This window comes from Pyxicephalus adspersus, chromosome 2 (genome assembly GCF_032062135.1).
Source record: "Pyxicephalus adspersus chromosome 2, UCB_Pads_2.0, whole genome shotgun sequence".
In the NCBI taxonomy this organism is placed as follows: domain Eukaryota; kingdom Metazoa; phylum Chordata; class Amphibia; order Anura; family Pyxicephalidae; genus Pyxicephalus; species Pyxicephalus adspersus.
In genome coordinates this window covers 124565159-124590329 of record NC_092859.1, presented here as the reverse complement: position 1 = coordinate 124590329, position 25171 = coordinate 124565159, and the positions used below count along the sequence as shown (strand labels likewise).

Below are 25171 nucleotides of genomic sequence, written 5' to 3'. Positions count from 1 at the left end.
TTTAGAAATTTTGTTTCAAATAGTTACCAGTTTACTCCCTTGCCATGGTTTTAGTCAAAGTTTTGGTTTAGTCATGGTTTTAGTTTACTCTATAACCTTCAGGAGAAAAATTTTTCAGAATGTAACACCTGGAAAAAATGACATTTTTTTAAAACCATCTTTTGAATAATTTCAAGTAGAACCCCAATCTACATTACTAAAAATATGTATCACAATGGCATCCTGTAGGCATGTAATAGCCAATATCAACCTATAATCAGCTGCTAAGAATTTATGATCTTTACAAATTTCCTAAATAAAAATATGTTAAAATCTTGTTTTACATTTCTGGAACCTAGTTGCCTACACCTTTTAATTTTTTGTTCCATGTTTTAAAAGTCTGCCATACTGACCCAAAAATCTGCTTAAAAGGCCAGTTTCCAAATCTATAATACACTAAATAGATACACAATTTGCAATATTCAATGAGTAAATCTTTAAAAATTAATTTAGCTATTTGCCACAAACTTTCTCCTCAGAGGTCTCCAAGTCTCATCCTAATAGAATATATGAGGGCAGTGGTTAGGACCTGGAGTTAAAAAAAAAAAAACAAAAAACAAAAAAAAAACCTCTTAAAAACTCAAACCTTTTCATGTAATCTGTAATCAAACTTATTTTAACATAGTTGAAAATAATGCCCCAACCCCCTCCTTGTTCGATCATTTCAAATCTACATATGATCTTCTCAACTCCTATTCATGCTGAAACAAAAACACTTCAACTCTACACATCCAAATACTGGAGATAACCAATCAAGCCAACAGATTGTTTTGTGCATATACTGTTACTTGAAACTGTATACAAAAAAAAAAAAAACTATATTTGTATGTGTGTAGGGGAAGTATCAAGATTCTCCAACCCTAACATTCTGAAAAGCTCTTGTAATTCAGCAACTTACACCTAAATATCACATAGTGATAAAGGAGACCACGGCACTTTAAAATAAACCACCTATTGCAAACTTTCAGAAAGGGCCCACAATGGATAAAGTACAACCATAAGGCCTCTTTTTTGAAAATTATTAGTAAGATACAATAATTCTATGAAAGTGTATTGCAAAAGTTGTTTATTTTTATTTGTACTGTAATTTTACCTATTTTGATTTCATATAATAAGTTTATATAACATTTTTTTAGAAATTAGGAAATTTAAAATTAAAGTGGAACTAAGGAGGATATTATTGAAAGTTTCATTTTCACAAATGCTTGATCAGGCAGGTCATTATTACAGAAAGAGACAGGCTATGTCCTTTCCGCAATAATGTGTCTTACCTGCCTGATCACCCTGGGTTTCTGGCAAAAAAGCCACGCTGTGCATGCGCACAGTCACATTTGGTTGCCAGGGAAACCAAGCAATCCCAGTGTGCCTTGCATTAGCTGGGGATGAATGAACTCCTTTGTGCCTGCGCTTGAGTTACGTCACCCCAGTACTGCCATTCAAGATGGCCAAAGATTGCCTTCAGGAAGAAGAAGAGAAGGAGCATTGTGGCACCCTGCAATGAAACAGAGATAGTTGAGTCACACAACTTTAGTTCCACTTTATTAATTATGGTCCTTTGGATTTGGTGCTGTTTATAACAGATTTCATTTCACAGGGTTTCATAAGGGTGCCCATTTTACACTACTGTCTACATCTGGATCAGGAATGATTAACCTTGTTAGGAAGTATGGCTGGTCAATCCAACATGATTTTTTTAATAGTAAATGTAATTATTTTCCTTTTAGAACTTTTTTTTTTTTATCCACAATTGAGAAAACAGGAAAAGAAAAGAATGGCTAACCTGTTCCATGTTCAGTGTACATACATGCATTTGTTTATTCTATTACTGATTGCAGATCATTATAATTGGCTTTGTTTTTACTTACTGCCTTTATTTTATCTGTGTTGTTCAGGTATAAGGACTAAAGATTCTCTTTACACTTTCAGCATAGGTGCACTTAGTGCAGATTCTTTATGTACTGACATTTTCCAGTATGTTAGTAACTGAGTGACGTATTTTAATTTTTTTAAAAACATACAGTAAAAATCAAAATATCAAAAAAATGTTTCCATAGTGCAAGTCTACATTTCAAGTTACCAGTTTAAAGGCAAAAACTTGGCTGCATTTCATCAAGGACTGAAAATAGCACAGCTGGAGAGACAGAGACAAACAATAGGCAAAGTGTACTGGAAATGTCTTACCTTTCTGTGATCAACTGACAGCTGGGAGACAACCAGCTGAAATCCTAACAATAGTATGGAGCTGACCAATCTGCAAAGAAAAACAGAGCTGGTAATGTAAAGATAACTTAATATTCACGACAACATTCCAGCCACATACCAGCACATTGACTAGTGAGTACAGATGCTGGATTCCTTCATAATGACGTATACTTACAGTGTGTGTGTTTAATGAGACACTGCTATATTACAGATGTTTAACTGAGTGAGCGTGTATGTAAACACAGAATTTATTGAGATACTGTTAATGTTTTATTACTGTTCATATTATTATACACACAAGCATTATTATATACACACATAATATATAAACACAGGAAAACCGTATGCACCACTCAGCGCAATCTACAAAATATAAATGTTGTTAACTTCTCCAACAGATAAATGTTAAATTTAATGTAAAATGTATCCCAGTTTAAAAAGAAATAGTAGATCTTGTGCATTTACTAACATCAAAAATGGTAAACATGCTACATACTGAGCACGATAGTTCTTTGCATTGGCCACATAGTACAGTTGGTAATAGCTAGTAAGGAACTAATTACAGAGCAGAAATAAACACATGTAAAGTGTAATTCCTTCCAGCTTTGTGAATCATCCACCTGTGTCACAGATGGAAAGGTGACAGTATTTTTTCTGTAAGATTTTATGGACTATTAAGTGGAAGAAAAACTAAAAATAAAAAGGCAATCTTTCTGGGATGTGCCATTATGTTGATTTACCCTGGTCCACTGCATCCCTAGATTCGACCCTTCCACCTAAATAAGTCTGTTTAAACTAGAGGGCAAACGTTATTTAATGTCTAATACTTGTAAAGGGAGAAAGTAGTGACTTGATACTTGAGTTGAGTAGTATTGCTTTAGAAGATAGTACATCAGACAATAGAAGGTACTCTAAATTTACCTAATGGTAAAGTTGTTATCTAATTCACATTTTAAAAATGTATTGTAACAGACAACATCCTTAATTAGTTTTACATTACATAATAAAGATTTGGAATATGGTTTCAAAGGATGTACATATTTAAGTACTCTATATGCTATGAAATGTGCAACATAAACAGGGGTGTATCCCAAGTTGCACGTTTTCATAATGTGTGATATACTATCTTCTATGGCATCACTACTCAAGTCTCTATGTCCCCTGAGGAAGCCATACTAGGTGAAACGCGTCGGGACTGAGATTTGTCTTTTGTAAATCCAGCTGCACTTGAGATACTACCGCAGATCTCACTGTCTGACTGAAATGAACCAATTAGTTTTCTAAAGAAAGTTTATGTTACAAGTCACATAATGTTTTATCATGTATTGTCAAATTTACTGGGAAATAGTTAAAAATTATTGCTTTTATCTGGTATAATAGGTGCCTCAAAAAAGCCCTCTTTACCTCTTTCTCCAATTTCTTCTTTTCCCTTTACAAGTTGTTCAACTAATCTGGCTTGACACTACCTAGGATTACCTAGATTGCAACACATAACCCTCCCCTGTGGTACCCTTCTGATTTTTCTAGTTAATGTCTATGTCCAACTTGCTATGACTATGTCCAACAGTTAGTGTGTAACCATATTAAAAATTAAATGTCGCTCTGGATACTTGTAATTGCAAACCTTCAAAAACATTATCACACAATTTCCAGTGTATAGAAATGAGCCTTATTATACAGGGCTATATGCAACAATGTACACAACACCTTGTATTTACCAGCCTCTAAATATAAAACATAAGTAGCACCAAGTACGCATTTTTTTTTTTGACAGTTGCAGTTTAAAGCATCTGAATAAAAGGTCTCCTTGCAAAGAAGTTGTTTGGTAGTCACCTCTCTTGTTTTATAGTTAACTAACTAAAAATCTTCAGAAACTGACTGTTCCACCCTGGTTCAACAAATGACCAAATGCTTCATTTATAGTAAGCCCCTGGGAAGCAAGTGGTGCCATCCCAGCACTCGGTTGTCTACAGGAGTGCGCAAGGGATGGTGACCCTGGTAGGAATGACAGAGAATGAGAACAAAACTGAGAAATGAACTCTGGTTAGAGTAGGGTGTCCAACAAGCACAGAATTACGGACAGGTGAGTGTCAGCAAGAAGACAAACACAAGAGTGGTCATGAGAAAGGATTAAGGTCAAACACAGGTGATGGTCAGCCAGATGCAGTATCCAAGAGACCAGAGGCAAGACAATAGTCAAAAGTCATGCAGGACTGGAAGAGCTGGGAGCATCAGACAGGATGTGGCTGACAGCAGAAACTACAGAAATACACCTGGCTAAATGCTATGATAGACAATGACACTGCCAAGATTTATATCCAGCCAGCTTGAAACAGGGATTGGTGAGGCAGCTTAGGGCAGGAAGAATCAGATATGCTGGATGGAGCATGCGCCCACCATGTTGGGCAGGCAGCATTACCAAAGGCTGTCTGACACTTACAAGAGTGTTCAAATGTCATATTACCTCTGTAGGGCACTGTGGTATAGAACACAGTGCCCTACAGAGGGTAATATTACATTATCGTATTCAAATTACAGATCATACAGACATGAGACTCCAAAAATATTTTGCCTTAAATGTATGGCATAGAGAATTATCACTGGTACCCTTTGGTAAAACAAATTAGGTATACATTCAAACTTACTGCGGAAAGAATAGAAAAAATAATTTTAAAACTAATATTCCTAACTTTTTTGGAAAGGGGGGTGACAGGTTCAATGTAATAGATGCACATGTACATGCAATGTTACTTAAACATAACTACTGGAACCATGTGTATACAGCAAAGAAAAAGAACCACTCACCTTAAAGATACAATCAACCTGTCAACCATGTTCTTCGGAAATGAAGAATCACTGATGTATGAAGAAGCTTCCTGAACCTTGATGGTTCAGTCTTGATCTGGAGATAATAGCAAAGAAACTCCAAACTGAAAGACAAAAACATATACTCATTTTAGACAAATCAGTCAAGTGCACTGGACCTGCATAATACTCCTCAAAGACAATGAAGAGCAAGGATACAAGATTACAAAACATTTGTAGCATGGGCAACCTTTTAATCTGTGCATGAAAACATAAAACAAGAACCAGCCTCTCAATTTCACTGGATGATCTAGCGTTTTAATGTGCAAGTAAATATCTTCGCTACTGAGCAGGTGGTATATTCCCATGTTATGTCTCCCAAAGCTAAAATTATATATTTGACTGCAACCTATATAAGTGCACCTATAAAGATATGAGAATTTTCAATGTAAAATATTATTTTAAATCATCTCATATTTTATATAATTTTTTGAATAGATCTTTAAATTATATATAACACTTGAGTGAACTTGGTGATTTATTGGTTACAATCTCTTCTTTTTATGCTTTCACCTAATATTTCAGACCGCAAAAAGAAGTAGGGCTTTCCCACAAGTTTATATTTATTGCCTGTATTTCCATTGTGTAAAGTTCCTATCACTTGCTCCAGTAGAGGCAAAGACTGAAGCAAAATACTTTTTTCTGTAAAATGAGCAGTTTTGGAACCAATGACAGTTTGTTATTAATACGGTCTGTCTATTCTTATCCAAGTGACAACCACTCCCCTCTTTTTGTGTCCTGCTGTCACGGGAACAAAAAAGTAAGGAAAGGGGTATGGATAGCATTAAAAGCTTGAATAATGTGTTTATTCTTTCCAAGTCTATGAAAATAAAAAATAAAGTTTTGACTGGAGATGGGATTTAAAAGCAGATAGGGTATTCTAAAAAGTATTTGTGAAACTCACAGTCTGCTAAGCACAGATTTGATGGAAAACTCTGAAGGAAAGCCATGCATCTGAGTCATCAACAAAGAAAGAAAAAAAAGTTCCTGCACCTGTTCTTTCTATTGTGGGAAAAAAAAAAAGCTTATGCAGGGCACACAACCCAATTATTCTCAGTTAGGGACTTTCCCTACATTCAACTGATTTATAACAACCTTTTTTCAGTATTCCCATATTTCCAGATAAAAAAAATTGTAAAACCTTTAAATACACCAGAGCCCCACTGCCTCAGACTTCAAATAAGAATGTCTGCTTCAGCATATTCCTTGCCATCTACACAATTCCTTCATCTTTCCACTCCAACTCACCAAATTTTAACCATCTAAGAAAAGGACACATCACCAAGATGGGGTACAGTTTCACCTTAACAACTGACCTCATAATAATGACAGGCTTATAATAAACCAGTGATGACATTTTTGGTAAACGCAGCCAAGGCGTGCATCCTATGCATGTGGAGAAAACTGATTGCCCCATCCCTAGGTTTATGGATAAGCAAAGTGAATGAAATTAGGCCAATGGAGGATCCGACCACTGATCTCAATAAACGTAGTGGGAAATTTCTTGATATCTGATCTCCCTAGATTATGTTCCAGGAATCTGATGTATACAAAATATGATGGGAGAACAGATTGGGGTTCCAGTCTAGGCCGATAGAGCGCCCCTCATACTTTAACGAAAGAGATTTGAGAGGACTGGGGTATGGGTTGGGGACACTGGTTGTGAAGGTTTTATGCTATTTGACATGAGTCCCTGAAAAATCGGCAACATATTGGATATTTTTTGTTGCACTGTAAGGATTCTTTTTTTTTTTCTCTTTTTGTAATCGGTTTATATATGTCTTGATTACTGCTTGTTCTATAAGAGACAGATCAATGTTTCTGGACTGTATTAATACGATATATACACTCTGTCCCTTTTCTTTGTTATGGAAAATTTAAAATCAATAAAAATAAAATGTTTAAAAAAAAAAAAAAAAAAGATGGGGTACAGTGGCTCTCGGGTTGATGAATGCTTTATGAATTTATTGAATCCGATTGTAAAACATCCTTACGATGGTACATTGTACTTCACCAGGGACATCAGGGACCTTGGACCTTTGTTTTTGCAGACACTGCTATATAGGGAATTTCATGCATATTGTGTCGAGAGCGTCCATAGATCTAGAATTTTTAGACTGGTATATATCAACTCATCTATACAATACTAGGAAAGATTATTTGCAAAAGCACATTTCAAGCTCCCTTGAACCTAAAGTCAACCATATTTCAAGCTAAGTACATAAAATACATAATGCGTTAGAAGATTGGAAACTTAGAAAATGCTCTTATTTCAAAGAAAGTAATTAGCCCCTCAAGATCATATCTTGGACTTGTTGAAATAATAAATGTCTATGCTGTTAAGAATAGAATAGGAGGAGGGTTTGAGTTTAGAATAAAGAGGTATGGCGGACACCACTAAAAAAAAACAGTGTTGTCAGTCATCAACAGCACATTGGAGTTATATGCATTTCTGGCAGATCAATGGGTAGGAGAGAATACACTAGGGCAGATGTATGCATTGAGTAGGTATACTGCATATTTGTTTTTATAGTCCTACAAATCAAGTTTCAAAATTAAAACAAGACTCTAAATCTATCTTGATGTGTCTTTATTATTGGCAATCCACAGCAGTGATGGTTGAAGATAGCAAAAACAAACAGAAGCAGAAAAGTTACATTTGTAGTGCGATTAATCTTCTTCCGGATGTTTCACAGTGAGAACAAAATCACAAGGCTTCCCTTCCACTATTCAATTCAAGAACAGATTTTGAAAAAATGCCTTGTGTAAACCCAACTTTCTGTGACTGGAAAGAAAAATTAGGACAATACTGATTTATTACTTTCTAGTAAAAAGAATGAGGCATTGAGTGTCTTCTGCATAAAGATGCACATTACCAGACAAACTCCGATGCCCCTTTTAATTTGGCAATGCATTTTACATATGAAAACACTGTAAAAGCAAAGGGACTTTGATTAATCCAATGACATTTAATTTCACAGCACATTCTTTGCAACCTGTGGCTCTGTAACCTTTTTCCAACCCCATGGGGATCTCGCCACTAAGCTCATGTGGTAAAAGCTTTTATAGACTATGGGGCCCATACAGGAAAGCTTCTTTAGGTTAAAAGCTTCATTAGGTAAAATGAGATTCAATCTTCTTATACAATTTATAGAACCAGCCAGAAAACTGCAGAGTACATTTTTATTATATATTGAGAATAAAGATATAGGGAAAGTTATTTACTAATGCAAAACATGGAAATAAATGCAAACAAAAAACAAAACAAAAAGGCTTGCACATGATTGGATGGATAAAGTCATCAGAAGTAATCAGCTTTACCTCATTTACTATGCTAAGTTAATTATTCTTTGAACAGTGATTATTCATGTCCCTAAGTGAACAGTATTAACTTAAAGCATACCTAAAGTCAGAATTTTCACTTTACATAAAAAGGTTAACAACTCTTTTACGTAGAGTAAAAATTATGTTGTTTTTTTTTTTAGTGGCCTTTAAAACACCTTTAAAAAAAAAAATGGGAAAAAACATTAATAGGAGCGCAAAGGCTCCCAGGATATCTATGTCCCGCATCCCGGGAGGTTCTTGGGTGCTCCTTCTGCGCATGCCCAAACATGTGCAGAAGGATCCTTTTTGCTCATATGGAAAAATTTTTTTCCATCTTACATCACCTGATCTAACACCAGGATCAGGAGATGTAAGAAGAACAGGAAAAGGAGGAGAACATGGCGGCACCCAGAGCGCCGGTTCCGGGACGGATGTCAGGAAGGCACAGGACGGATGTCAGGAAGGCATGGGACCCGATGCAAGACACCTCCGGAGGAATCGGATTGCCCTGCGGGATTGAAGGTTAAGTGTATTTTTTTGGGCACTTTTCAGTTTAGTTCCTTTTTAAAAACCTTATTTGTAACTTTATGGTAACTATTACACTTGAATACATGGGATCCACCACTATATCCTTCTCAATAGCTGTCAGTTTTCTAAATAAATCAGGCATTTCCAAAGAAAAGAAATTACAACAGAAACATATTCAGGGTGTCCGGACAGGCAAACACCTAAGCCCAAAGCAAGGCTGATATCTTTTCTCAGCAGCTGATAAGCAGGGAAAAGAGGCCGACTCAAATATTGAGCTTACTCTAGGGATTTATCTACACATATCTATATTGAATGCAATTACAAAACGTGAATATACAAGCCTTCAAAAACACAAATGCTAAAAAAAAAAAAAAAAAAAAAAAAGATTTTTAATGCTAAAATAATAACACAACATATGTTCTCCCCAAAAATACAAAATATGTTTTTTTAATGAGCTTTCCAATGAATTTTGAAAAGTGCCCTCGTGAGAACGAACCCAGAAATTTATATTCAACATGGCTAATACATTCCACAGAAACACCAGAACATTTACACTGTGACAACCACTTATAAATCTGTGCTGCCCTAGGAAACAGATAACTCCTATTCAAAGCGATGCAGGAACAGTTTGTAAAAATCTGTCTGGACAGGTTACAAAAGGCAATGATATCAATGACATTTTTGCTCTCTGAAATGTTTCACGGTTTAACAAAAAGCCAGGTATTAATACTCTGTTGACTCCCATTGCAAAGAGTGAAATGCATTTATGGAGGTATTTCACATCAGTCACTAAAAAAATAAAAATAAAAAAAATAAACTCTAGTAACAATGGTGAACTCCAGTGGCAGGCAATTTATCTACCAGCATGTTTCCACAGTTCTGCAATCTACGACCTACAATATTACAACACAAACATACTGAAATATTCTTTAGGACAAAAAAAATGAATACTTTCAGGAGCTGAGAAAGAAATATGTAGGTGATGTCAGTGGCAACATTGGCATTCATATTAGGAAAAGAGACTAAAGCCATTCTGGTATATGCTTCTAGCTCTATTAACTGGCAACAAACTTCTGATTTCTAGATTTAGTGAAATTTCTCTTAAACTGTTCCATTACAACAACCAAAAAATTCACAAAAGATTATGGGCTCATGGCCATTTTCCCGAGTAATAACAATGGTTCAATGACTGACTGGGAAAACCGGAGCATTTTTTAAAGGTTTATTTTTATCTTGGCAGACAGCAGGGATTCACTGTGTGCCAGTGAAATAGGTTTGTTAGGAGGCTTGGACTTATCATCATCCCTTCTTTTTCCATGAGAGCTGGACAGCTGTGCAGAAATAACAAAAGATTAAACACGTTTGCGGTCTTCTTTCCTCACTTTGAATGATATACTTTGATAGCTGTATTTGTCCAACTAGAAGACATCTTACTGCATATTTAGCCCACCTGTGACTTATGGCTTCACAAGTTTCCAGCACAATCTGTCACTGCATGAGACACCTGCAGCCAAAAAAGTCTAGGCTATCATACATACCTAATTCCATACAAAGGCCATTTTGTGTGCAATATGATGCTCTGACTTCACTTATTTGTGCAAATTTCACCTTAAGCCGGTAAGTCCTGTGAAGAGAAATTACTTGTAACAGGAAGCAAAAGAGACACAAAAAATGGATTGATATTACAAATCAGAATATTTAATTTCATATGTATATTTAAATGCACTATTTCTTATTTACCTTTCTACAAAGACTTTATACCTTTTCCTAACTAAGGCCACGTACACACTTCAGATGATTCTCCCTCAAGAATCTGATCTGTGTAGACAGGTCACCCAAAGTCGTTCTTAGATCCATCCTGATTATTTCCAGCGACAAATAAACCTTGTGTATGCAGCCTAAATCCTGACCATAATCAACAATGATAATTTGTACACAATCCCTACTTATAATTAAAACAACCTGCAAAGTCTGAAAACACTAGTCACTTCATGTTTTTAAAAAAGGAAAATTTCTATTTTTACATCTTTCAGATTTAGAGATAACGAGCGCCTAGCATGTCTATCTTAAGATGACTATTGAACTTGAATGCATGAGAACGATTCTTCATGACTACTATATGCTATAAAACAAATCATACACATCCAAAAATAGATAATAGTATCATAGCATTACCTGAAACCAGAAGGTATTCTTACATCTAAAGCTCTGTATAGAAGAATGTTTGTGCTGTGTGTCGGCATTGCTTTATGGTACTGACTGCTGCTAAATGACAAAACCTACTTAGCTAAAGTTGTCTTTCTTTTATAGTACATATCTGAAAAGAATCCTACAATTTCTGTGGCTAGATATTTGCTAGAGAGAGATCCCTGATAAGAAGAAGGTTCAGAAGTGTTCATTTTGGGAACCTTGTTTACTTTTTGGGGGGGCTTTGTTGTAGTATAATTCACTCAGCTTAGTTGGCTTGGGAGGATCTAACTGTCTCAACCAGGATTCCCCCAGAGGTTGCTAGAGGTTCCCCAAGCAATGAGCAATCTGTGCCTCTCAGGTCAATTTACCCAACACCAATTATCTTTTAGGCCATCTGTAAATTACCATTATTCCCAAAGGCCAGCTATGGAAAGGCATTCTTCCCACTGACAACTACATTACTGTACTGTGAGCTGTGGATATAGTAATTATAACAGGGGTTCCATGAAAACCTTAAAGCCATTTCAAGGGTTTCCCTATGTTAAAAAGGTTAAGAGAGGTTGATCTAGATTGTCTGCTGTAGATCACACCAGATGATTACCTACTTGTAAAATACATTTATGTAAAGGATTCCTAACCTTTCATCCTTAGTATATTAGTACATTAAGCTGGTCTTGTTTTGAGGTGAAGATATAAGAAAACTCAAATGCATGAATAAAAAAGAGATAATACACATAGGGCTCTATTTATAAAAAAGGGAATCAGACATTCCCACAAACATTCCCTCTTGGGAATCTTCTAGAGTCATGTGCTTAAAAGGCAGTAATTGAGTCCCTCAAGGGAATGTCTAAAGTGATGTCAGATTCCCTAATTTATAAATAGAGTACAAAGAATTACTCCTACATCTGCATAAGGATTTAAAAAAAAGAAGCTGTGTATGCCTCGTTCATTGAATTTGTTAGATCTATATTGGTTATTAAAATTTCACCAATATTACCATTCTTGGATGTATCCACTTTGAGTACTTGGTTGGTTGGTTTTCCCTTTGCTTGTGTCCATAAGAAGAATATACATCGCTTCTGAAGACAGGCATTTCATAAGGAAAATTGTTCAGATAGCTGAATTACATTCCTCGGGCCATAAGGCACTAGAACGGCCCAACCTCAGCAGACCACACATGTATCAGTTTCACCATGATCATGTCTGCACATGCTTCAACTACAATTATCAGGTTGTTCAAGAGCTGTTCATCCATGACAAACAACTCATAAGCCAACAACTTCGGAAATGTCTCTTTAAACATGATGTAAAACAAGATCTGTGATAGAATTAATTTACGTTTCCCTGCTTTGCTATGATTAGCGACTCCAGATTGTGAATTTAAGTTTATAGCTCAAGCAGAAGCCATGTCGAGAGAACCATTTCAATGAAAACAGGATTGTATGGTATGTCTGCATGAATATTTCTGACTCTGTTTATCAGTGAAGCAGGAAACATTTCCACCCTGGATGTAAAATGTGGCTACAGAAAGCAAAGGCACTGTAAAACTATTTGTATCAAGGGGAAATGCTATTCTTAGGCAGTTCTCATTCTACTCACAACAGAATATGTTCAAGTAACAGCTAACACAAGACTGTCCAACTCTAGTCCTTGAGGGCCAGGATCAGAACATATTTTTAGTATTTCTCTAACACACAGCCATAAATTTACTTAGGTGGGGTTTAAAAAGAGTCTGAACATTACTCTTGTTTATGGGAAGCTCCTGGCCTGTATGCGACAATTTCAGATTAATGTACACATACAGATGATGTATACAGGCTCTGGTAGGTTACTGCTCTTTTATTACCTAAAATAAGCAATAAAAGCTATATGAACTGGAATTTTTTTCCAGATTAGCAAGTTTAAAGAATATATTGGTGCCATCTAAATGCAAGCACCACCAACATTTTTGGAGAGTTTCAACATTTTTAACAACAAAGCAATTTTATTTTAAACAGAGTAGAGCATCACATGTTCTTGAAAACATTCAAAATGATTAACACTTAGAGTTGAATATAAGCAGAGATTTTTTTGCCTCCAAAATTACATGAGGTTATCTGACAGCTTCTGTTTTTACTTGTTTTTGTGTTGTTGTTTGTAATGACCACACCCCTTGTATCAGCTGCAGCTGGTGGTCATTACTGCTTCTCCATTTAGTCTGGCCTCACACTTCATGCTATGCGGATATTCACTTCTGGGATGTGAAGAGCTGGTGTGTTGTCCTCTCCAGAGTTCCTGCCTCTCTATTTGCTATTAAGATAAGTTGAACTACTTTTGGTGTTTTGTTGTTCTTTGGTTATTAGGCCTCAGGGAGACACTGGTTCTTTCATCAGGGAAGAAACCAGTAGTCTCAAGCCTAGACAATACTCCTAGGGCAGTTCAGGCCTACTAGGGCCTAGCTTCCAGTGCATGGTATCCCACCATCAGGGGATATTCATACTGTCAGGAGTTAGGGCTAGGCTAGGGTGTCTGTAAGGGGTGACCATTCCCTTTTCCCTAGCCATTGGAGGCCTAGTCCCTTGTATTTACCTTTCTGTTTCCCTCCCCTCCCTTTTATTCGTGACACTGTCCATTTGTGTCTTCAACTGAATTATTTAGCATATTGTTGTAGTTTTTCCCCTTGCTGCTGTAATTCTATAATAAAATTAGCCACACAATGGGGTTAGTTTAATATAGAAATTTAGGCTGATCAATAAGCTAGTAAATTATCCTCTTAAAAAGGAATATTTCATTTCACTCAGTAAATGTAGTAAAACTTCATTTTGTAAATAATTTCTATTTATGTGCAAGTTAAAAATAAGTTTTTTGCATGAACATGACTGGATGGCTGTAGTCAGTGGAACTAAATATTTCTTTCTAGAAAATCAATTCCACAAACGAAATGAGTCATCCAGAATGTTGGTGGTGGGGAGAGTAAAATATGACTATATATATATATATATATATATATATATATATACAACTGAATAACATAGCCAGCAGTTAAAAACACATGAGCAAATCAAGCAGCATCTGAATAGAGAAGACAAGAAATGAATATTAAATGGCAAAAAAAAAGGAAACATGTACAGTAAACCAAATATCCTTATAAATTTATATGTATGTGTGTGTATATATATATATATATATATATATATATACATACACACACACACACAGGAAAGGAGACAGACCAGAAAAGCTGTAGTACCAGTTTATTCTTGGATGACTGTAAAAGTGGGTTAAGAGGTTCAAAAATAAAATGTGTCACTTTCTAAAGGAGTAAATCTATATTTAACTATGAAATCAAACTCTCCAGCCTCATCCGGTTTAGGAGAATCCTCACATATCTTTCTCTAAAAGTAAAACTGGGAGAAAGTCTGGTTCAGGATGTATCCATTTGCACTTAAGAGTGGCTGGACAGAAGCCCCAAGCTGTTCTTAGCGCAAGGAATCATCACTCACTGTCCTGGGTAAAGCGCTAGTTTCATCTCAGCAAAATAATGTTGTTTTTAAAACTAGAGGCCATAACCCTGTCGGAGCAGCAGGAAGATTGATAATGGATTTTTGCTACAAGCTGATAACTCACCCTACATAGTCAATGTGACAAATCTAAAGCAGCCACATGTTACAGGTTAGATGCATTTCCAAGAACCATCTATGTCAGTCATACAACAAAGCATGTACACTAAATTGTTTATACTGGGTTATTGCAGCGTTTTCTCCACTAGAAAATCCTGTTTGAACTTGCAAAGCTTTGGACTGCTATTATCTGTTCTCTGGTCATTATTTTTTGTCCAAAGCCTGGTGCAGGAATGTGAAAAACATAGCAGTGAGGTAGCATAGGCTGCACCGACCCCAGGTGTGCCACACAATGAAACCCAGTTTAAATGAAAGATCTGAGCTCAGAAATAATTGACTTTTAGCAATTAGGGCCTATAATATTTACCTAAGGCTTAGTCTACACTGACGTTTTCCCCAGGCTTTAAAAGCCTATTTTTGAAATTCACATGCATTCCAATAGGCTAATCTACACCAGGACATTTCCTTGAGGCACGTTTATGAGCATTATCTATAATGGTGCTTGCAACGTTTAAAAAATTAAAACGCAGGATTAACACTGAAAACTCAGAAAAGCGCGAGAAAATGAAGGTAAACACTTCCATTGACTTCAATTGAGGCGTTTTCCAGCGTTTTCTTGCTTTTATAAGCACTTGAAACGTAAATGCAGTAAAAACACAAGAAAATGCGGCATAGATGTTTTCCAGCGTTGTAAAGCTTGCCTAATAAAAAGTGCATAAAACACATATAAACGCGGTAGGAACGTTTACATGCATTTTAAAAAAGCCCATGTAGACCCAGCCTAAAGGATATTTGTACTTTTAGTACCCTTTTAATAGTTTCTGGTGATGTAAGGGAACATGCATACCCATTTTACTCTGATGCCTTGTCTAGTTTGCTTTGCCAGTAGACACTATGCACTGCACATGCCAGGAATAGCTATGTATTGGCAACTTGGAATAAAAGCTCCAAAATATTAAGCAGCCTCTATGCTATATAAACCAAAAGAATAATTAAAGAAAATGTTTTGCATGGCTTCACCTACTACCATAAAATGGGAAATAAACAAATTATTTGACTTTCTAAATTAATGAGGGTTTACTGGACTGATTTTATGCTCCTTTTAACCCACCTCAAAAAAAAAAAAAAAGATATATTATCACCTTATATACATGAAGTAGTGCATTGATTTTAAGTTCCATGTGTGTATTGTCATATATAATCATCAATAAGAGATTTTGGAAATTTTAACACCTAAAAGAAGACAACATTTACTACATGTTAGACTTATAACCAGTACTCAATATCCATTATACCAGCATATTAAAACACAAAGAACACATTTTGTGAATTAAGAAGACAGCCACTTAGTCATGTTGTTCCTATTATAGTAGTTTAGTAATCACCTCAAATTGACTCACAACATAAAAGGAAATGAAATTCAAGCACTTGCTAATATAGGATTCATAGGAGGAAGAAAGTACTAAGATTTTAAAAATGAAATCTTTGACTGCCATTATAAAACTGTTTGGTACATGTTACCAGATAGGATTTACAGTTTTTGTATTCAATTTTGAATTACTAAATTTAAAGCATAATATTTATGCTGCTTTTGCATTTCCCATCTATCGCCAGCTACATTTAAAAAAGATTTAAAACAAAATTAATAAATATATTTTATGCACTTTAATGTAACATCTACAACATATTGACAATCTAGATTTTTACATGAACATCTAATTATGAAAACTCAATAGTGTCTCCAACAAGAGTATTTCCTTGCAAAGAATGCTTTGGCAGTAGCAAAACATCATAATTGGAGAAAAAAAAGAGCTGTCCTGCCTCTGCTTTGCAATCATTTTCTTGCTAAATAATTATTTAAAGCTGTCCAATAGGACCCCATATATACAGTAAGCGGCTCCCAAACAACGTTCCCCACTCCAGACTGCAGTGTAAAGTGTTCTCTCAGAAAAGAGAATGTTGAAGCTTTAGATTTTGATTTGCTATTTGTGAACCCAAACCTGAAAACAGACTACAACATGGAGCCACAACCTGTACTAGAAGGTTCTTTTTACAAGTGACCAGCTTTTAAAACTATTTAAAAAGTCAGGGCTGGTAATGGCATGTAACAAAAGCACCACAAGGCCACAGCTAACTACAAAATCTAGTTAAATCCAAATTTGTTCAATAAACACAAATTGTGAAAAATACAACACAGGAATATACATATACAAAAAGGCTCTGCATCTGGATTAGAAATAGGTGGGTACTCAAATGATATAGAATACTACTTAATAATTAAATTACAGTACACAGAATTGAATTCCTTTCAAAATACAAAAACAAAAAACAAGATTTTGTATTATAAAAACTTTGTATATTCTGTCATACTACACAGAAGTCCTAAGGATTAAGATTTATTGGCACATAGAAACAAAATGAACGTGTTTGCCTTCTGCGGCATAAGAGTTCATTTACAACAATTATTTTTTTTTTTTTTTTAATATACTGCAATCTTTCAAAAGAATTTAACTGCAAATTCTGCTATATTTCAAAGTTATGAAAGATTATCCCCATAATTCACAAATAATGTTCTCAGAACTCCGACTCTCTAATTCCACAAGTTATCTTCCAGTATTTGTGTTTTCTTTATTCCTATTTATTTTTTTTTACTTTCATTCACAAATTTGTTTATTAACTAATATAAACATATCCAACTATTTTATTTTTTCATAAATCTCCTCCGGAGTTCTACCACAAAATAATTTTACAAAAAGAATAAAAAAATTACAGCCTCACAGTTACTTGCAATTTAATACAAGTACATTAAGAATGCATTCACAACTTGCAAATTCATTAGATTTGTTCTACAATTTTCCAGTACAACCCGATGTCAAACACTTAACAAGGTAACTGAAGCACTCAAACAACAAACCCAAAATTTGGTCCAGCACTAATTTTCCCAATTAATTTAGTTTCCATCGCAGTCCAAACTGACAAGGTCTGAATTGTGTTTTCAACAAAGCATTTATTTTCCACCAAACTCCCAATGCCACAGTTCACATCCACTTTCATAACTTTGGACCTCACACCAGCTAACCAGTTTGTCCTTATTTGATAGAACAGACCGCCAAGGTTAAAAAGGGATGATTTGTGCATTGCCAAATACAATAAAATGCCTTGGTAACAAAGAGCACCATTGCTCCACAATAGTGGCAGTCTACAGATGGTAATTGAAAGCTAATTCCAAATATGTGCATTGAGAATGGCTAAGAACCATGAATACTTTAGAACACTATTCGAGCAGGATGTGAAGCCTACTGAAGCCTTTCAAGCAAATGAAGAAATCCTTAGTTCTAAATGATGTCACCCATGAAGGATTTTGGAATACAGCCTGTATTTCAGCTTGCGCTGTATTTAGGTTGTAATGGAAGAACAGTCACCGCGTTTTATGGCCTTCTTCGTGGATGCAGCATTTATTGCTTCATAATCAATTTGTGTAATGCATGGATCAGGTTTCCCAAGCAATTAGGATTGCAAGCCTAAATACCAGCCAGCACATTATCATGCAGACTTAATGGATAAAGGGACAGTAACCACAAAAATGTTCTTTAACTGGAACCTGCTTGGGAGAATGCATGGAGTGCATATACCAATCTTACCCGTAGGCAAACTTTCCGTGATAATAGAAGTGAAAGGGGGACCTTATCACCCCTTTGTGTATTTTTCAAAGTGGGACTAGCTCCATTTTACAATAAAAAAAAAAACAATTAGGCTGGTGGTTATTGCAGATAAGTATAGGCTATGTCTCTTCTGCAATAATTATTCTAACCTTCCTTATGGTGTGGGGAAACTGTCAAAAAACTGCACATGCACAGATCAGTTGGGGCTGCAATGGAAAAAACTCAGCAATCCTTGTCTCCCTTATGCATACCTGCAATTGATAAACTCCCATACTCCTGTGCAGGAGTTATGTCAAACCGACACAGCCAATCAGAGTGGCCGAAAATCGTAGGTAGGAACAAGAAAGAATATGGTGGCACCCTACAATGGAACAGGGATAGGTGAGTGGCATGGGTTTGGTTACTCCTAAGTAAACAATACAAAAAGTCTCTGAGAGGTAGAAGAGAAGACATGCAAAGTCTAATTTGCAAAAACAAGTAACGTCTGTCACAGGGGGCCTAATTTGAAGGTCTGTCACCTGAGGTCCACAGTTGAGAGTTCTATCTCTGGGGGTCACCTCGGGGTTGTCATTGTGGTGTTTTTAGAATGTTTGTATCTTATTTTTAAATTTATATGCAATATATATATATATATATATATATATATATATATATATATATATATGGCACTATAGCCTAGGAAGATATAACAAATTTTAGAAGCCAACAGTCGTTAAGTATATATTTTGGCCCAAAGATGCCTGGAAAACGTAGTGCATTTATGCTACAAATTTGGAGTCTGGAAAACATTAAAGGTATGCCTCTGGCATTCTTGCAAAAATTTCCTTGAACTTCCTATGGTTCCGCGAAATTTCAGCAAACTGAAATTTCCTTGAAATCCTCCTGTTTGAGATCCCCAGGGGAAATAGAGGTTAATTAACCTCTAGTTCCTGGGGATCTTCTCAATGAATGCAGCCGTGGCCGCATTCATTGAGAACAGTGTGAGATCCCTGGCACTAGAGGTTAATTAACATCTAGTGCCCCGGGGATCGTACACTCTGCTCAATGAATGCAGCCACAGCTGCAATCATTGAGAAAATGCCCGGCAAAGGAGAACCTCGTGACATTGTATATAATTAATATAAGTATCTCTTATAAATGATATATCTGTGCTGGGCATCTTCTCAATGATTGCAGCTATGGCTGCATTCATTGAGAAGAGTGTGCGATCCGAGGGGCACTAGAGGTTAATTAACTGCTAGTGCCCGGGGACTGCAGAGAATTTCCAGGGCTGCATGACGCAGCCCTGGAAATCCTCCTGTTCGGCGAGAGCTCGACCTCTCGGTGAATCAGAAGGCCGTTCTCGCTTACATTTTCGGTAAGCGAGAAAGGCCCGATCGAACTTATATATAAAGAGTATATATATGCTGGTATATGCATAAGAAAAGTATATGCAGATATATACTGCATCATAACTTCCACAATTATCCATTACTCTAGTTGGAACAAAAAACACCTGTAATGTATATTATTATTATTGTTTTCAATGTTTATCTCTTGTAGCCCTGAAGGCCCCTCCCTCCCCAGAGAACTACATGGTAACTCCATAAAATAACCCTAATGGCATTTTTAATGGCCTGTAATCTGCTTTCTAACCCTACAATGTATTTTTCCATAACTTGATGAACAATCCAAGTGAGGCCAACAAATCTTACGGACATATTTGCAAGAAAGTCATTATTAGGTTGAACAAGGTCAACATGCTAAATTCCCATACATTTTTTTATCAGTAACAAAAAACAAAAATTCTAATGTATCAAAAACATTTAAAACTTTTACTAAGTCATTTTAAGTAAGCATTTCTTGTAAGAAAATGTTATTGTTTAGGTATTCCCACAAATGAAAAAAGCCTTCGTGTAGAAAATCCCAAAATGAAATCCCTTTTATTTAGTAATCAACACGCATGAAAATAAACATATTTGTTTGTGAACAAGGGCAGAAAGTGAGAAGATAAAAAAAAAAAATATCACTTCACAGTGCATAGACTTCTACATTATTCAATCAATATAAAATAAATATGCATATAATATAAATGTAAGCTTTGCAGGATGGGTATATTATTAAAATGATGGCTGTGCAAAAATAAAAAAGGGTTACTTTGCAATTCAGATTCAATGGGATTTTTTCTGCATTAAAGCAGGATTCCCCCTATTTACAATCAGACATTTCCTGGATTAATTTTAGTAGATCATAATCCATTTGTCATCCAAATGTCCAGTAGCATTTTCCTCCTTCTGTGTAGAAATTTACAAAATTCACGCCATTTGCTGATGAAATCTATAGAATGCAAAATTTTGATTTAAACTATTCTCTAAAAAATGCATGGGAAGCCAGGCACTGTCATGAAGGATAAATGGAATAAATTATTTTAGGAAAAACACTGCATAATGGGGAGAGGGTCTTTTAGATGGCAACACAATATAATATAGATGGAAATACACAAATCAGGATTGGAGGCTAGCCTAAATAGGAAGGTTTTTAGGGATGGTATCCACCTAACAAGAGGGGCTTTCTTGCTTTTTAAATAGAAGCCCGCATACCTTCAATAATTCAATACTCAGGGACATATGAGCTGGATATGGATGAAAAATGGTAAAATCTGCCCGTGAAATGAAGACGGACACAATGATTTTAAACCTATTTCAATGAGACAAAAAGACATGAGCGCAGTCTTTACAGGAAGAGAACAGGTAGTAATAAAAACTTGGTGATGTGTTCGGGTCTTCTCAGACTATTGCTTGTTGTAAAATGCAGGGTCATTCATTATTTTTTGTTTTTTTTGCTAGAGCACAAAGTTACGAATGTTATGAATGTTGGTACAATATACATGTGTAATCAACTCTGCCCTCTGGTTTTCTGGATTCCAACAAAGGTGCCCGTCAGATGAAATATGCAGTGCGTTGGGATTTAACAAACTTAATCCACTGTGTGGTAATGCAAAAGAAAAGTGTGAATGGGCTCTTTTGGTGTATGTCAGGTCCATATAGTTTTCTGTGTACCCACTGTGGAATATTTCCAAATTTCTTATGTATAATCAACAAAGAGCAATACGTGCCAACTGTGGTTCTAACATTTTCTTATTTTTATTTAAGCTCTCATATGAAATGTGAAATTTCATTGTCTGCAATGAGCAGCACCTTTTTACTTTTTAATTTTCAGAAGTTAGCTACAGTTAATTTCTCTACACTGATCATTTCCACAGCCCACTTATCATACCTTTCTCCTAAAGTTATTTACAAAAATTACTGTAGGAGATATTTTCAAAGATTTCTATACTGTTGTCTACATATTTACATACATCTGAGAGTTTCTTACATTAAGATATGTAGAAACATTTGAGGGGTAGGACCCTGTTGTGGCTTTTAATTACAGTGAAAGTATGCATCACCTCCTCCTCACTGCCAAGATCCCTGCAGTAACTCGGAAACTATTTATTAAGCAGCAGCAGCTTAGTAAATCATTTCCATAATTATTATTATTTATTATTATTAAACAGGATTTATATAGCGCCAACATATTATGCAGCGCTGTACAATAAATAATGTGAATATTACTGTGCAGCCTTGAAGAACATACTCCTTACGACTTTCAATTGAGTGATCAAAAAATAAACATTTTTAAATGCGTCGTCCATGGGAAATCTCTAAAACTCAGCAGCAGGAAATTATAAACCAGCATGGAAGAGTGACATTTACTATAATTACTGCAAGTTTACCCAGTTCAGTTATAACACCTGTACACCCCCCTATGGACCATGGAAGTATTTACATTTCTTCTGTTTGCCTGGTTATTCAGCAGCAATAACTTTGTAAGCATTTAGAAAATCTAAATGTGTACTATGGGTTAATATGAGATAAAAGTTTGGGGTTTTTTTCATCCTTTTGATCTGAAGGTGTAAAGTAGGATAGTAAGTACAAAAGCAACTAATATTTACAGCAGTTGAAATAGTGGATATAGTCACACAGCAACTCCCAGCCTTCATAGGAAGAGAGTGGTAGAATCGCATGAACTGATTAAGTTAGAAAAATTTTGCCTTGTGTAATCTAGCAATCATAACTGGTTAGAAAACACTATTGAAAGAAAAGTGTCACTGGTAACAGCTGAAAGCCTTCTGATTATACCAGAGAAGAAAAACATGATAATATATTTAACAATATGCAACATGAATAAATTTGTTTTCTTAGCAAAAGCAAAGCGGACTTCTCTATTTTTCATTCTCTATTTGAACATTCAAACCATCAAAGCAGAAGTATAAGTCTTCAAAACAACCAAAATGGCAGATCCTTGTAGAAGAGGTAATATATTCTCATTCCCAGTCATGTGACCCATACTCCCACTTTTTAGCACTGCAGCTTCCATGTTTTTTACACCCAACACTTCTGGAACTAGTACTGACCTTTTCCTCTGTTTCCTACAATTGCAGTCAGCTGTCTTGAGCTAATAAAAGGTAGCACTATGTCAGCACTGTCTGAGATGTGACATGGAGTATTTCATGTTTTTCATAGATTCAAGTACCATTGCTTTTTGCAGCAGGGGAGTTAAAGAAAGACACGTTTGTGCTATTATTGAAATGTAAAAAAAAAAAAAAAAAAAAAACCGGTGTCGTCAGGAGGGGGGAGCGGGTTGGTCACTCCGCGGTCGGGGGTTTCTGGAGGGACAGCAGAAGCGGAAAATCGAAAGGCTGAAGGAGGTGAGTTGGGGGGCCAGGGGGTTACGGATGGCGCGAAAGGGGAAGTGTACGTCTGTTTTGAAGGCCCTTTGGGGGCGCATTTACTGCAGGAAGTGCGGGAGAAGATCTGGAAGGGTGAGTATGTTGAAATCTTCTCACTGTTGCCGGTCGAGCGCTTTGGCGGTCGGGATTTGAAACTGGGGGAGGGCAGGAGGCCTGGGGAAGAAAAAGGTTTCTGGCGTCATATTCCACGTACTTTCCAGAATTGGCTGCAAGCTTTTGCGATTTTGGCAAGTATTGTGGGTGAAAAGACACCCGAGCACTGCTCGGCACTGTTTTGCTATTTGGATGCTATTAGTGAGGCGCACCGGGTTTATGGCGGGGTGGCATGGCTTAGATATGACGAGCAATTTCGTCAGAGAAAAGCCCTGCGGCCGGGAATGCGATGGGACCATCGGGATATTAGCTTGTGGATGCGGCTCATGACATCGGCACGGTTTGGTACGCCGTCGTTTCTTGGAGTCGCCGGGGGCGCAGGAGCCGCGGGCCCCTTGGCAGGAAAGCGTCGTGGGCTCTGCTGGCTGTTCAACGAGGGCACTTGCCGTTTTGGGGCCAGCTGTCGATTCAAACATGAGTGCTCCTTCTGTGGGGGGATGCACTCAGGGACCAGGTGTATGTCAAAAGGTAAGAATCGTCCCGCTGAGTCTTCGGGAAAAAGGGATGACGCCAGTGAAGCTGGAAAACATGCAGCGTTTCCTAGGTAGGTATCCCGATAGGGGCGCGGCAAAATTGTTGGAGGAGGGATTTTTGGGGGGGTTTAAGATTCCTTGTGTTTTAGGTTCGGTTCCTAGGTGTTCTGGTAATTTGCGGTCAGCCTTATTGAACCCTGGGGTGGTGGATGCAAAATTGGCAAAGGAAGTGGCTTTGGGGAGAATGGCGGGACCGTTTAAGGATCCTCCTTTGGACAATTTGGTGGTGTCTCCGCTGGGAGTAGTGCCAAAGCGGGAGCCTCACCAATTCCGAATGATACATCATTTGTCTTACCCAAAAGGGGGGTCGGTCAACGACGGTATTGACCCGGAGAGGTGTAGGGTGGTGTATACCTCCTTTGATGTGGCAATTACTCTGGTTCAAAAAGCGGGACAAGGATGTCTAATGGCAAAGGCAGATATTGAGTCAGCATTTCGTTTATTGCCGGTACACCCAGATAGTTTTCCATTGTTGGGTTGTGTGTGGCGGGGGGCGTTTTTTGTGGATAAATGCTTACCGATGGGGTGTTCGTTGTCTTGTTCGTTGTTTGAACTTTTTAGCACGTTCCTTGAATGGGTGGTAAGGGATGTGTCGGGTATGAAGTCTATTATTCATTACTTGGACGATTTTTTGTGCGTGGGGCCTAAGGGGTCATTAGTTTGCCCGACTTTGCTGGGTACATTGGAGTATGTGACGGAGGTTTTTGGGGTTCCCTTGGCAAACGAAAAAACAGTAGGCCCTGTGTCCACTATATGTTTTTTGGGTATTGTAATTGACTCTGAGAGGATGGAATGTAGGCTGCCAGAGGATAAGTTGGAAGATTTAAAAGGGGCGGTGGCCAGGGCTTGCGGCAAGAAGAAAATACAGTTGCGGGATTTGCAGTCCTTGTTAGGTAAGCTGAATTTTGCCTGTCGGATTATGCCAATGGGCAGGATTTTTTGCCGTAGGCTGTCAGCAGCCACGGCGGGGGTTAGACAGCCGGGGCATTTTGTGCGGTTGACCAAGGTGTTAAAAGGGGATTTGCGAGTGTGGGGTCGCTTCTTGGACTCTTATAATGGGCGGTCCATTTGGTTGGAGCCGATGGTAGATAGCAATTTTTTGGATCTGGTAACGGATGCGTCGGGAGCTCATGGTTATGGGGCCTATTTTGCGGGTAGGTGGAGCGCGGAGGAGTGGCACAAGACATGGCGGGAGCGTGGTTGGTGTAAGAACTTGGTGTTGCTAGAACTCTTTCCTATCGTGGTGGCGTTAGAATTGTGGGGGAATTTGCTGGAAAACCGTAAGGTACGTTTTCACTGTGATAA

General features: G+C 37.0%; 1 protein-coding gene across 1 annotated transcript in view; it reads right to left on the bottom strand.

The window, feature by feature from the left end:
- The window catches only part of THSD4 (thrombospondin type 1 domain containing 4), a gene marked incomplete in the record, with an annotated part of 385569 nt that overhangs the window by 333568 nt on the left and 26830 nt on the right, over positions 1-25171 (bottom strand). The window contains 2 exon segments of the mRNA XM_072402303.1: positions 2221-2290; positions 5047-5171. Coding sequence (XP_072258404.1) covers positions 2221-2290; positions 5047-5075 — 99 coding nt within the window.